The 15,370-nt window shown below is 33.4% G+C and overlaps 1 protein-coding gene across 7 annotated transcripts in view; it reads left to right on the top strand.

Annotated features, from left to right (window-relative positions):
- Positions 1–15,370, top strand: part of DMD (dystrophin) — a 2,687,035-nt gene that overhangs the window by 1,343,360 nt on the left and 1,328,305 nt on the right. For all 7 annotated transcript variants that reach the window (XM_070291485.1, XM_070291489.1, XM_070291490.1 and 4 more), the window contains exons 38-41: positions 3,924–4,046; positions 6,582–6,719; positions 9,440–9,592; positions 10,453–10,635. In XM_070291485.1, coding sequence (XP_070147586.1) covers positions 3,924–4,046; positions 6,582–6,719; positions 9,440–9,592; positions 10,453–10,635 — 597 coding nt within the window. The remainder of the gene's footprint in view (positions 1–3,923; positions 4,047–6,581; positions 6,720–9,439; positions 9,593–10,452; positions 10,636–15,370) is intronic.

The raw sequence follows: 15,370 nt of genomic DNA, 5'->3' as shown, positions 1-15,370 counted from the left end.
GAGTGGATAGCCATTCCCTTCTCCAGGGGATCTTCCCAACCCAGGGATTGAACCTAGGTCTCCCGCATTGCAGGCAGATTCTTTACCAGCTGAGCCACCAGGGAAGCTATACATCATTATCCTGCTCCTGTTTATATACTTTAGCAGTGAGACACTCACTACTTTAAAATGAGTGCTTTAAAAAGACAGAAAAAAAATTGCAGCACTAATTAGTTGTTTCTATATTAAACTAAAATTCAAGCTCCAAGTAATTTCTACCAATTGATTCTAGTTGTTCACTTTGGAACCACACAGAATAATTAAAATCTCTAATCCATGTAATAGATTTTTAAGAAACAAATCCATGGTAATCTTTGATCAGGAAATCTAGACTCTACACATACTACTAATGAAATCTAAGTTTACATTATCTTGCTTGAATAATTCATAACTAAGTACTAGTGTTTCCGAAAATCTATTTGTATCTACTTATATTATTTTTGTACCGAGTGGTGTCATGTTGCTGCTAGCATTTAGCCAGCAATTAGTATACATCCACGCATGAAGTGCTGGCTACTCCAGTCTCTTCAATTTTATACAATGGAAATTGTGTTACTTACAATTCCAGGTCATTCAAGAGCTCCTTCAAATTTTTCTTCCACTATTCCATGATTAGTCATGCATTCACTTAGTTTTTCAGGAAAATTTCATTTATGAGTGCCTTCTATGTACCAGAAATGACTCTAGGTTGAACAAGACAGACAAATTACTCATCTTTATGGGATGTTTGTGGAGCTCATCCCTCTCATCATGTGTTTTTTTACATACTTGTTGATCTTCAAATAATTCCGGATGAAAATGCTGCACAGGGCAGAACTGGTGGAAAGCCTTTTGTCATCCTCCTTGATCCCACTATATTGATGCAGATTGATTAAGTTTTGTTATTAAGAATAATATGACTTTACCAAACTGGAGTGTCAATTTTTCCATGTTTACCTTTAGAATTCCATGATTTTGTTAAATAAGTTGTTAAAATAAAAATGCCATGTCAACAAGTGTTTATTTTATCCTTCATAAACTGGACGTTTTCAAAAGAGGAAGATATTGACTCGAGCCAATGGATGGGTACAAATTTGAGGGGAAACAGTAAGAGCCAATATCTATTGAGCCTTTGTTATATACCAAACACCATTCTAACATATTTGATCCTCATAAAAGCTCTATGAGGTAGCTATTCTTCTTATCCTCATGTTACACATAAAGAAACAAAACCTCAAAGAGGAGATAACTTGCCCCAAATCTCTCAACTGCTCAGTGTTGGAGCTCAAGTCCAAACTAGCCATTCTCTTGCAGGAATTTTAGGCTTTTCACCAGAAGGTGAATGGAGAAGGCAATTGCACCCCACTCCAATACTCTTGCCTGGAGAATCCCATGGACGGCAGAGCCTGGTGGGCTGCCGTCTATGAGGTCGCACAGAGTCGGACACGACTGAAGTGACTTAGCAGCAGCAGCAGCAGCACCAGAAGGTGAAAAACATTCTAATCCTTGGGGGAGAGATACTAGGAATTCACCAATAGACCTGTAAGAAAGAGCGTATATGGGACATTTAAATAAGGTTAGAAAGGTCCTTGGGACAAGATTAGGGGAAGCTTTGACTATCATGCTGGAGTTTGGACTTTATTTGACTTATACTTCTTGAGCAGAGAAATAACATAATGAAAGCTGTGGTTTTGGAGCATATTGATCTGATTACCTGATTACAGTATAGAACTGGTGAGGTGGGAAGCATTGTACATCTGTAAGGAGGTTTTTGCCATAGGTCTTGTGTGAGAACTAGGAGAGGTGGTATCTCAGAAAAGAAAGCGAGTGATTCATGGTAAGTGAATTGACAAGTATTTGGTATTTATTAGACAATAGAGTGGTGTGTTAGAAAATAGCCTGCCTCATGTTTTAGACTTGGATGACTGAAAAAAATGACATATTTACAGAACTAGGGAAGTTAATGTTCTGAGCAGTTCTGGGCAAGATAATAAGCTCATTTCTACACATGTTAAACTTCAAGTGAGTAATCAGCTGGCTATGGAAGAATCTAGATTGGAATTGAAAAGTGAGGTCACAGCTAAAGATAAATGACAGATATTATGAAAGTTATATTTAAGTTTTGAAAGATAGTGCTGTTGGAGAAGGAGTATTGAGTTATGAATGCCCAAGTTCTGAGCCTTTGAAACTATTATATATGACTATATGGAGAAAGGATGAACTAGAGAGGAAGCACGTGTAGGACTAAATCAGATTATCCATTATAGATAATGGACCCATGTTATTGATATGCAAGTACTTATAAAGTTATTTTAGGTATCATTTATCTTCATACATTCACAAAATCATATATATATATATATGTGCAACAATGCAGTTACTCTTACTAAATCTTAGGAAATGTGAACAACTCAATAACATAGACACCATCAAATTAATACTGTGTAGTTATAATAAAGGCTATTATTCTTCATCTTTATAATATATAATATAATATATGATTTTAAAGTATAGAAGTATGTTAATAATAGAGATTGGAACACCATTCAAAAACCTATTTATAATACTTACAATCTGTGCTGATTCTAGAACATATTATTATATTTCAGATATTTATTAGGATTTAAAAACTAGTATTGAAAATACTAAAGGCTCTTTAGAAAAACTCCATAAGTCCTCTCTGGCATATATACAAGTACCTAGAAGATAAGTGTTTATTCATGTTTCCTGTGAGAATTTTTTCTTGTGAATAACATTCAGTGGTTCACTTTTTCATTAGTAACTAAATACCTTTAGATAGTCTTTTTTCCTTGAACACATTCCCATATTGTCCTCTAGGAGATACTGTATAATAAAGAGTAAGACTAAGCCTAGGAATCTGTTGGGGAAGGGTGACAGGGGGAGAGGGGAACAACTTGATGAATATGTCATACTGGCATAAGACACTGGATCTTTCCTAAATTTTTTTTTCAAGTGGAAAATGTTTAGCTCTAAAGAAAATAAGATTTTTATTTGTCACATGTGAGTTTTCCAAAGCTGTCAGATATAAAATATTTTCTAGTATTTTAATGCAAAAGAATTAAATACAGAGGTACAGATGAATAGAATAAACATTTATATCATTAACTGAACTTTAATTTGTGCCTATTCTTTTGAATATATATTTGATTTTCACTGTGGTTTCTTTAGAAAAACAAGGGGTTAAAAAGATTTTTGAGACTATGGTAATTATGAATTTCAAAATCAAAGGAAATGTGATGTTTATGAAGTTGGAAAACATATATTCAAATGTTTCATTTGAGATATTAAGAGTTCAGTTTTTTCAATTTTGTTTTTTTGTTGTTGTGTGTATGTGTGCTACCAAATAAAGCATTCCTAAGACAAGCATGACATTGTCTTATGGGAGCATGCCTGTCAATTCTGCCATGTTAAAAATGTCATTTAAAATATCTAAGCAGATTGCTATGTATTTTTTCTGAGGATAAGGAAACAATTCTGCATTTCTAACTGCTGTTACTGTTATTAGATGAATGAGGCAATTTCTGATGAGATATTTACCCAAATGATATTTATATCAAAATATTTAAAATAAGATCAAATTCAACTTTAGGATATTAACAGTTAGACCAGCCAAGTATATGGAAATTGACTTTTGCTGAAAAATCAGAATGAGGAATATTGCATTATTCTGCATGTATGTTTAGCTCTGATGATGTTAAATGTTTGTCTTTATTTGTATCCTCAGGTACTTTCCCAGTTGTATTTCAACACTTTCATAAAATATAATATGAAAACATAATGCATGTCATTATTTTAGCAACAGGAAGTTGAACAAATGCATTTTTTGGCTTATATTTCTAATAAAAAGTAATTTTGATTTAAATTAGCACTATCTTTTTTTTTAGGCCTCCATTCCTTTGAAGGAATTGGAGCAGTTTAACTCAGATATACAAAAATTGCTTGAACCACTGGAGGCTGAAATTCAGCAGGGGGTGAATCTGAAAGAGGAAGACTTCAATAAAGATATGGTAAATTGGTTGTGATAAAAGTGTGAATGAACTAGGAATGAAATGAATAAATATTTCAAAGGAAATTAGATAATTCAAGTCTCCAACTAAATTCTCAGAGCATACCTTGTACATTTTGTGATTCTAATGATTTATTACAAATGCAAAGTATTGTTATTGAACTGTTTTGAATGCCAAATTACTATGATATGGGCATACAGGAGTACTTACAGATTCTAATAAATCACTCAACAATGTTTTGTCCATACTCAAAGGACAAAATGTAATGGATGGAAAAAAAAAGTCAAATCAGAAAATGAATTAGAAACTTAATAATAATAATAATAAAAAGGCACAGCCATCAGAGAGGGCTGATATTTTGCTTCAGTCCTATTTTTGGTAATATAACATTTATTTTGGATAAGGGACAATTATACATGATATAAACATTGTTTATTAAAACTTAACACAATGTAGTTTTACAAAAAAGTTTAACAAGTATTATAGTATATATCTAAAATATGTGTAAATTCATGCTGCTTATTTCATGGGAAAAAAGAAATATAACCATGTGGGTTATTCCCAGACTCATTTCAACATGTCTTTTATGTTTCTCTCTGGCTTGAATGTTTCTGCCTCACATTCCTTTTCACTGACTTATTCTTTCTCCTTACTCCTCTTCACTCCTCTCCTTTCCCCTCTCCACAACCATCACCTATATGGCATTATTAACCTTTACATATGTCATGCTAGAGATTTCTCAGACATGTATCAGTGCTAGAGACTTCTCAGACAGTGCTTGAAAATGATATCAGAAGGTAAATTATAAGTTGTAAATAATAGGCACATGAAGCAATAGGAGAACCAGTTTTACCAACCTCAGTTCTCGTTGGTATCATTTCTGATTTCCTGGAGCTGCCTAACTCAGTACTCCCTGTGTATGAGTTTGATGATCTTGCCAATTCAGCTCATGGAAAGAAAGACCAGACACACCTTTTTCTAAGATACCGAGCTACAACTACCTCTTATTCATGTCAAAGAAGAAACCAGAGGGCACCAAGTTGGAAAAGAATGCTTCTTACCTCTTGGGCTGTTCACCAACTATGCCCTCTAGCTCTCAGCTGGTGTGGGGAAAGAAGTGCAGTAGGGGTTTTGTTTGTTCATTATTTTTATCCTCAGCGCCAGGAAATGTTTCAGATTTTTAATGACATATTCTTAAAAGGAAGGTTTTTCAAAGACTGTAAACATAAGTGTCTATTACACTATTTCATTAGACAAATAACTGGCACATCTCAGATGAAAATCTCATTTCTTTAAAAAAATTGAATAGTTTCTCAGTTGTGTATAGAAGTTAACATATGCATTAGAGATTTAAGTATGCAACATTGAATGCCATGGATGATTATAAACACAAACATGTCGCATTTAAAAATTGTCTGCTTCTCTTAATTCATCAGAGTATCTTGGGTACTATTAAAAAGCAAACCTTCTTGATAGAAAGTATATATATATTGCATTGAAAGAAAAGATAGGAAATAGAAGTGAAACATCCAATGGTTACATATGCTACTCTATTGGACCAACACTGTTTAAATAATTCTATTTCAAAATAAATAAAATAAAAATAATTTTCTTAGAGTCTAAAGACCAAACTGCATATTAAAAATATTTGAAGTCATTTTTCTAATCCATATTTAATATTAATTGTATTTATTTAAAAATAATGCATATGTGACATATTTTTAGAAATTATCTGCAATATTTGACAGCAGTTGAGCATGTTTTTTTTTTTTTCTAAAGCTCCAAATCATTTAGTTTAAGTAAAAAAAAAGAAAGAAAGTTGCTCAGTCGTCTTTGCGACCCCACGGACTGTAGCCTACCAGGCTCCTACATCCATGGGATTTTCCAGGCAAGAGTACTGGAGTGGGATGCCATTTCCTTCTCCAGGGGATCTTCCCGACTCAGGGATTGAAACCAGGTCTCCCGCATTGCAGACAGACGTTTTACCATCTGAGCCACCAGGGAAGCTAGTTTATGTAAAACAGAACTTATTATATAGAAATCAGTGTACACTTAAAACAGTGTATTTTCACTTAGGAGTGTGTGTTAAAATTTAAAATTTTACAGTCTCACATTCACAGAGCCACATCTATATTCCTCTGTGAAATAACATTATATGTAACAAGTTTTGTTTTCTTCTCCAAAGTTTTTTTTTTGTTTTAACTTCTAGAAATGCATTAAAAATCAAAGGCCAAAGAATGCTTTCATAACAATTCACTTGTCTGAAATGATGTAGTAAATTGCTCCCTCATCTTTCTACATACAACTCTAATCAGATGTGTCCTTTTGAAATAGACAGGAGGAAACTTCTTTTAAAAGTTAAAGTATAGCATATTAAAAAAGAAACTCTGAGTGCAGTATCTTAGGATAGCATTCCCTGAAAGTTTTAAATTGGAGTTTTTGTATGTGTTTTAATAACATGTTTTATTATCTCTGTTAAAGATGTACAGCTTTTTTTAAACCAAAATGAAGACTGTACTTGTTGTTTTTAATCAGAGTGAAGACAATGAGGGTACTGTAAAAGAATTGTTGCAAAGAGGAGACAACTTACAACAAAGAATCACAGATGAGAGAAAGCGAGAGGAAATAAAGATAAAACAGCAGCTGTTACAGACAAAACATAATGCTCTCAAGGTATTAGAGCTAAAATTATAATATACCTTGCCTGTGTTTTTTTTTTCATGTACAGGGTAAAATCTATTGTTCATAAATAAAATTTGCTTAAGAATCTTAGTCACCAGAAATACATATTTTTTTTTCTGTTCAGTGTCTGTGTTTTAACAATTTTGAGTGCTGTCTTTGATTTTGAAAGATGTGCTGCTTAAAAATTTCAAGGTATTTACTTAGACACATTTTTCTGAGTAGTAATCAAAAGATATTAAATGCATCATTCATTTGTTCATATATTTAATTTTGTAATACAACCTATTTTGTAAGTTATTTTGACATGTGTCTTGAAAAACCTGTTTAACTGTCAGCGTAACCAATTTGTATATTTTTGAGGTTTTCTGCTCTTGATATTTTCTTGATTTAATTCAGAGTAGGTTCACTTTTTGGGGTAACCTAACATTTGTTTAATAGTTCATTTTTTTCAGTTAACTTCATTTTGCCTTTAAGAGAGTTACTCTTTGCAACTAACTAAACATTTAGAAGTCTAATTTCATTTATATAGGAGTCCTCTAAAATAATCTTAATGTCCATGAGAAAGAACCGGTGCTCTCATTTTAACCAGCATTAGTATAGAGCTTCAAGTACCCATGTGTCTCATCTGGAATTGCACAGGAAAGACAGAATAGAATATTGGTGTTTATATAATATCTAGAAAGTTCTTGAGAAGAGATGGGACATGTGAAAGATTCTGTGAAATAACCTTTTATTTTTTAATGTGCTTTTCAATATTCACTATTTGCATGCATGGCTGATTTTCTAATACTGTTAATTGCTGAGTTTTTCATTGTAAATCACTCTTTTAGAGCTGTGTAGCCACGTAGGTGGATCCACCTTATAGGTGAATAGACTCTGCTTTCTATATGCAAATAAGAGTATAAAACCTTTTCCCATATAGTCAGACAACCAAATAAACACTGCTGAGAATGTAATTACACAATATTGTGCCTGCAAGGAATCCACAAGGAAAGTCTAATTGGCCAGCAGGTGTTCTGAAGGTAACTGCTGATAAATATAGGAAATAGAAAAGGCCTCTTCCCTGAGGGAGTACAAGAGCAAGCCATAATGTGCTCAGAAAATCAGAAAGCTGTGTAATTCACATGCTTCCAACTGTGACCAAGCTTTTAGAAACATCTACACTGGTCGTATGATGATATGTGTCCTACTGAACAGCAGTGTTTAATGGTTATCTGGCATACCTGTAAAGAAATATCTATAATATCTCTTAATATCTTTACACATTACACACCACCTTGTGCTTAGGAAATAAAAATAATTTCAGATTTGGTGACCACAAGCCCTTTCTCTTGGCGAAGATGTAAGTTGCGTCACCAGTAAGGCATGGCTCAACTCTCTTTCACGTGGCTGTATCTTGGTACCTTTGAAAAAAGCAGCATTCCATCTGGCTCATCCCAGGCATTTATTACTTCCATAGGAGGTTTAGAAATTCAACTGAAAATGTAAACTGTAGAAAATTTTACATCCCCAATTTTAAACAAAATGCAGAATGAAATCAAAATCATTTTTCTCAGATATATGTTAAAAGCAATTAATGAAAATCAACACTTGCCACACCAATATACTAAATTCAGTAGTTATTAATCTGCCAAGTGTTCAAGTCTAGTCCTTATGAAATATTTCAAAGAAGGTGAAACTTTCCAAAGCAGTGACTATTTCAGCAGTTCTTTGATATTCACTCTTTTCTTTTGCTCCAGTTATATCTATACATGAAACCCTAATTGCTACTACTCTGAAGAAATGGAAACTGTATCCTGAGCTCTTATGTTCCCTTATAAAACATGTAAAATATATTCCCTTGTAAAATAGCATTACAACAAATTCTGTTGATCAGGGAAGACATTGGATGATCTTGTAAGGAGTAAGATGATTAATTTTCCCCTTTTGTGATTCATTAAAGTAGTCACCCTTATTTGTCTCATCAGGTTGATTGAAACCTGTGCACTTTTCCTTTTCTAAATTTTATCATTTTGCATTTGGGTTTGATGCCAATGAGCAAGTTTGCCATACAAGTCAAAAAGGAAAATAATTTTTATGATATTTAAATTGTCATTTTCATGCATACTCACAGGCGTACACTTTTCGCACTTGAACATATATATATAGCTTGAAGCAATTTCTGTGATAACTAAGAACACTATGTTTCTAATCACAAAATATTCATGTCCTATGAACCTTTTTTTGCAGACATTTCTAAAATTACAAATGTAAACTACTTGGCTATATAAACTCAAAATTTTGAACCTAGTGCTGAAGATAGAAATTTTAGAATTTTTACCTATTTTAAAATTCAAATGCAAACTCAGCAAGTTTGTGCAAGTATGTAGTTACCTCAGTTGAGTTCACATATTGAACAATTTCACAAACTGTACATAGTAATTCATCTGATTCATTAAGAGTTAATCAAATATGAAAAGATTTCTAAAAAAGTTTGAGCATACTAAGAAAAAATACTGAAAGTGGATTGTTCAGTTTTCTTAGCTTCGTGTAATGGGTTCTGTCACGTGACTACATAATTTAATAATCTGCTTGTATGGGTAGCATTTAAATGTGAATTTAACTGAACCTGAACAAGAAGGTGAGGGAACCAAATTATTTTTAAATGACTACAGCCAGAAGTATAATATGCTTATATATTGATATTTTAATAATATCTGCACCATGAACAGGATTTGAGGTCTCAAAGAAGAAAAAAGGCTCTAGAAATTTCTCACCAGTGGTATCAGTACAAGAGGCAGGCTGATGATCTCCTGAAATGCTTGGATGACATTGAAAAAAAATTAGCCAGCCTACCTGAACCCAGAGATGAAAGGAAAATAAAGGTAATGTTGTTTTAGAATGTCAATCTCAGATTTGTTGCTACATTTTAATTTATTGAACTTAACCTGTATGGATCATGTTTTAAATGTTGATGTTCTTGTTTCTTCTATTAGTGTTCTCCCCGAGGTGTTTCTCTGTATTTTGTTTTGTTTTAGTAAATGTATTGTATTGTTTTTCAATTGACATAATGTTGAATGAATAAAATGTTTTATTCTTAGACATTGTGAAATGAATTAAGAAATGTTATATGTTTCCTGGTAAAATTGTAATTGACTCTGTGTATCTTTGTTCCAGATGAACAAATGACTTATCGGTATATGGACGACTTCTATCTCATGTTAGCACATTCATTTCATCAGAGCATCTTCTCACATCAGTGTCAAATCTCTATAGATTTATCTGTTGCATATTGTCTGAAGATGTTTTTTTCTGTTATTTTACACTTTTTATTTTGCTTCGTTCTCTGTTGAGTTCCTCAAAACTTTAAAAAGGCAATAAATTACTTATTCGATTACCCACTGCATTATATTCTATCTGGATGGTCCCTATTGATAATGAGCAATCACTTCAGTTTGGGTCAACCCCCAAAACACTAGAGGAATTGACAAGAAAGAAATCTGTTAGATCAATTTCAATATTTTCTCAATTAGAGTATCTAAAACTGAGCATTCAAAGAAAAACTGAAATAATATTTGGGTCCTTGGGTGAAGATGACAGTGTTGGCTTCCATACTTGTAAATTATGAAAAGTGAAAATAAAATGACGACAGCCTGTGAAATTTCTGGGACAGGTATGTGCTGGGATAGGTTGATTCATGTGGTTAGCTAACTGCCCTGGGCCCTGTATTGGTTTTGCTCAATAGGAAATTGATCGTGAGTTGCAGAAGAAGAAAGAGGAGCTGAATGCAGTGCATAGGCAAGCTGAGGGCTTGTCTGAGGATGGGGCAGCAATGGCAGTGGAGTCAACTCAGATCCAGCTCAGCAAGCGCTGGCGGGAAATTGAGAGCAAATTTGCTCAGTTTCGAAGACTCAACTTTGCACAAATTGTGAGTTGTTACTGGCAAACCTATGTGTGTTTGCAACTACTACTCTAATAACAGAGGCCTACTAACCAAAAAAAAAAAAAAATCTGGGTGCAATTTCAAAGTTCCAATCTGCATTCTTAAAGTGGGTAGTTTCCCCTACCTTTGGGCTTCCCTAACTCTAGTGGTTAGTTTTTCAGATTAAAAATGTAATCTATTAATAGAGCATAGGAAAGAGTGCCCTTATCAAAAATGAGAAATACATCTTAATTTCTTTTGCCACATCATTTTTTCATAACATTAGCAGTGTGAATTTGTCAATTTACCATACATTTACTTTATTTCAGCATCTAATCCAAAAATATGTATTGCTTTCCTGAGACCATCCCATGCTAATTTTACTTTCTTAATGTATACATGGTAAATAATAAATCTTTTGTGAAAGAACTTATATCAACTTGCACACGGACTTCTTATCTCATTGACTTACACATTATAGTTTAGTCCTTATACCTGGCTTATCTATTTGATGGGTTAAAAAGTTTATAGAAGGATTGTATGCCTAGTGAGATTGCTAATAATTAATAGCAGGTTGAAAATATAAAATATTGTTAGTACTGAAATATCATAGGCCAAGAGGTAAAGAAACCACTGTTCTCTTTCAAACAACTGTATGGAAATTTTATGATTCTGTCTTTAAAAATGCAAGTCACAATCATAAGCTTGATCTTTTTAGAACTGTTTTTGTAATAGAGTATAAACCATAGGGATTTTCTAGCAGATACATTTTTGTTCCTATTCTGAGAGATTGTAAAGTGAAGTGAAATGATCACCACTCTGTTATTATGCAAATGCAGTGCTCCTCGCAAAACCAGGGTGTGAAAGTCTGCAAAATGAGGCTTTATAATTACGTTAGGTTAACTTACATGAAACCGACGGGTATTCAACCCTCTTTGACCTAGCTGATGACAGTTTCATTTATTTCAACTCCTAGATGAGACTTACTTGGGTATTTCTTCTTTGATATTGTTGATTCCATTTAATATGGGATGAGTGAATATGTCTTAGACAATTAGCATAACTGTTTTCTAAGCATATAATTTTGTTAATGTTGCTTATTAACTCAGTGAAAAATACTCCATATTATCATTACTTCTTTTAAATGCATTAGAAAAATCCTTGCATACACTGTTTTCTAAGAACTCCAAGTACTTTAATAGCAGCTGAATATTCTGAGAAATTGGAAGTAGTAATATAAGGTATGTTTAAACTGTAATATATTGCACTTGAAGTCCAATTCTATCTGATTGAATGTTTTAGCCTACTATCTTTTATATTAAGTATTATGAATATAATATGTCATAAATCACTCAAGCTTACACTAACAAAAAGCTTGTGCCAGTGGATGCAAAATGAATTGAAAGATTAAGGCAACCATAAAGAAAATTTAAGTAAAATATTTTTGCCTCCATTTAATACATCATTTAAGTCCTTTGCTTTGAATTATCTTACTACTCACTATTTTCTCCAATTCCATTTCCCCGGTGTCTTGACACAGCCTATATGCAGGGTTAATTTTTTTTACAACTTTGTCAAGGTAAGTTATTAACACTTTATAGTTAGATAGACACAGGATCAAAAATCCCCCTAAACCACTCACTTAAAATACCATTGTGTACCTGCATATAATAGGCTCTCAACAAATATTTGTAAAATGCAATAAAGATTGCTGAAGTAAAGTAAGGATAAGTGAACCAGTATAAAACTTTTGAAATAAATATTCATAAAATATATTTTCTTCAGAAACCATTTCTTCTTGATTTTCATATCTGGAGAATCCCAAAATACAGATGATGCATGACTTGGGGAAAAATTGTATGTTAATTTTCCATGATAAAACAAGTAAGAACAATATACATGAAGAATAATCAATTTAATATTACAATTATATTTAACCTTGGATTTTTATTAGATCTGAAATTTGATAGATTGATAGATATATCAAAGATGTATGTAGTCCACTGATTGCTAATACATGTTAAAAAAACTTATTTCACATATCCACTGGTTTAGAGTCATCTTTCCCAATTAATCTACAGTGAGGACATTTGAGACAGCCACAAGCAAACATCTTAACTAAGAGTTATGTTTGGCCCTGATGTAGCACAGGTAGTCAGAGCTTCCAAATTTCTTTCTTCCCCTTGCATTTCCCTTTTCTATTTCTATCATTATTTCTTCTCAAATGTCCCTTTCTGTTATTTCTACATATGAATTCTAGATTTCTATGGATTTTCAGTTCGTCTTTCATATCTTAGAAGTAGCAATTCTAGATTTTAGGCAGTACTATGAAGTGCTTAATATTTGAGAACTGAATTTAAAATGAGAAATTAATTGTATTCTTTCAGAGATAAAGACTCAGAAATAAATGAAGCAGTGTAAAATTAGGTACTTCAGGGACTAGGTAGAGATCAAAATTACATGTGACCATAGTAAAGCTCAGAAAAACCCTGGTACCTGGCTCTCAGGGAGCCATGGGGCAGCCCTGGGCCAGGCAAGAGTGCAGACCAAAGCCAAGAAGAGAGTCTACAAATGATTGTCCTCAGGAGACCATAAAGAAGGCAAAACAGACTGAGAGAAAGTGAGTAAGATTTTCTCCAGGTACTGAGCATGTTGAAGCTCCTGCCCTAGTTAGGATTACACGGCATTTCTAATATGGTTCCTGTTGACTTACAGACCTGGCTGTTCACTGAAGACCAAACAACGACTATAAACTGAACATGAGGAATGTTTTCTGTAAGATATTTTATAACAGTGATCTAGTAAAATAGACCACTCCCTGGGGTGAATGGCTCTGTGAATCCCATTGATACCATCTGCTGGCTATATGATCAGCAGTCTCTTCCAGCCTGGTTTCTTGCATTTCTACCATGGGGATGAGGATGTTTGTAATAATGAAATATGGTAGTATTTGTAAAATACCAGCTACATTATGGAGGTTAACTGAGGTTAAGTGAATCAATATTTTTTTTCTTCTTCTTCTTCCTGTATATAAGTTAACATTGGAATGAGACACATTATTTTAAAATGTATAGTATGTTTGTGAATCATTAAGAGGATTGGGATGAGTAGGTCCCATAGGTTTAAAATGTTATTAACAACAGGTAGATCTATTTTTTCAATGTAAATTAAAAGTTAGATTTCCTAATTCTTGGCAAGTAGTTTTGTCTAGAGTTACATAGTATTTGTGGGAAATTTCTTGCAAAGCTGTTGATTCTGCCAATGAAGACATTATTTTCCATAAACTTGGCAATAGAGCATTAGCTAAATTATTTTCTATAAAAAGGTAAAGAGAGAGGAGGAAAAACATAAAGGCTTTTAAAATCTAATAGAAAACTATGCCGGAGAAGGCGATGGCACACTACTCCAGTACTCTTGCCTGGAAAATCCCATGGACAGAGGAGCCTGGTGGGCTGCAGTCCATGGGATCGCGAAGAGTTGGACACGACTGAGCTACTTCACTTTCACTTTTCACTTTCATGCATTGGAGAAGGAAATGGCAACCCATTCCAGTATTCTTGCCTGGAGAATCCCAGGGACGGGGGAGCCTGGTGGGCTGCCGTCTGTGGGGTCAAACAGAGTCGGACACAACTGAAGCAACTTAGCAGCAGCAGCAGCAGCAAAAAACTATGCATAATTTTATCAAGGTTAATTGTGATATTTGACAGTTAACCTCAGAGATCCCAAGAAAATCCAGCCACAAAATTTCACAATGAGGATATGCAACAATCCTTATGTGAAACTCCGGAGCAAAATAAGCTCACAGGTTAAAATTAAAATGGATATGAAAAAATGCTTTCTGTAAGTGATGTTAACATGCCCAAATTAAAAGGAGTATGCACACCTGAAGAAATTAGAGATAAGAAGACAGTAAAGGACATGAAAATGTTTTGTTTAATGTTCAAAAAGATTTCAAAAATAAAATAGAATGGAATTCTTATAATAATAACAAGCCATTTTGAAAAGTGAATAGGAAACTGATAACATAGAATCTAGAAATTAACATGTAATTATTGAAATAATACCTAAACTTTTTAAATGGTGGATTCATTATAGAAGAAAAGGAATATATTAATTGAAAGATGCTGAGGAAATTTTTGCTTTGCTGAAAATACCAGAAGATGGAGAGAATAGAATAAAAAGCTCAAACATATGCCTGAAAAGAGTTCCAGATTGATAAAGTGGAGAGCCAGGGGCAGAGACATTATTTTATATAAATGACTGACATTTAACAAGATTGAATAAATCTCAATTTACATGAGACCTCAAATTGAATAAAGCTCAATTTGCATGAGTCCTCAAACTGAATGAAGCTCAACCAGTTTGTAATAAATAAAAACAAGTTCACAACCAGCAAAGTCTGCGTGAAACCCAGAACATCAATGATCAGGAAGGTCACCATAAAAGCTACTAAGGACCAAAAGCAGAAAGCTCCATAGGCTGGCCAACTTGTCCTCAATAATAGGTGTTAGAAGACACTGGGATAATACTGTTAATGTTCAAGGTGAATGTTCAAAAGAATCCTGTAAACAGTGATTCAAGAATGAAGACAAACTATTTTCAGATATACAAACACTATATTTTCAAATAAACGAACACTAAGTTTATAACCTATAGATTCTCACTGAAAAAATTACTAAATGATATGCTAGTGTAAAAGAGAACACAGAGCCGCAGAGGAGCAAGCTATATAAAGGTAAAT

Source organism: Ovis canadensis, chromosome X (genome assembly GCF_042477335.2).
Source record: "Ovis canadensis isolate MfBH-ARS-UI-01 breed Bighorn chromosome X, ARS-UI_OviCan_v2, whole genome shotgun sequence".
Taxonomy (NCBI): domain Eukaryota; kingdom Metazoa; phylum Chordata; class Mammalia; order Artiodactyla; family Bovidae; genus Ovis; species Ovis canadensis.
Note: the sequence above shows the minus strand (reverse complement) of the source record. Positions and strands in the feature narration are given on the sequence as shown.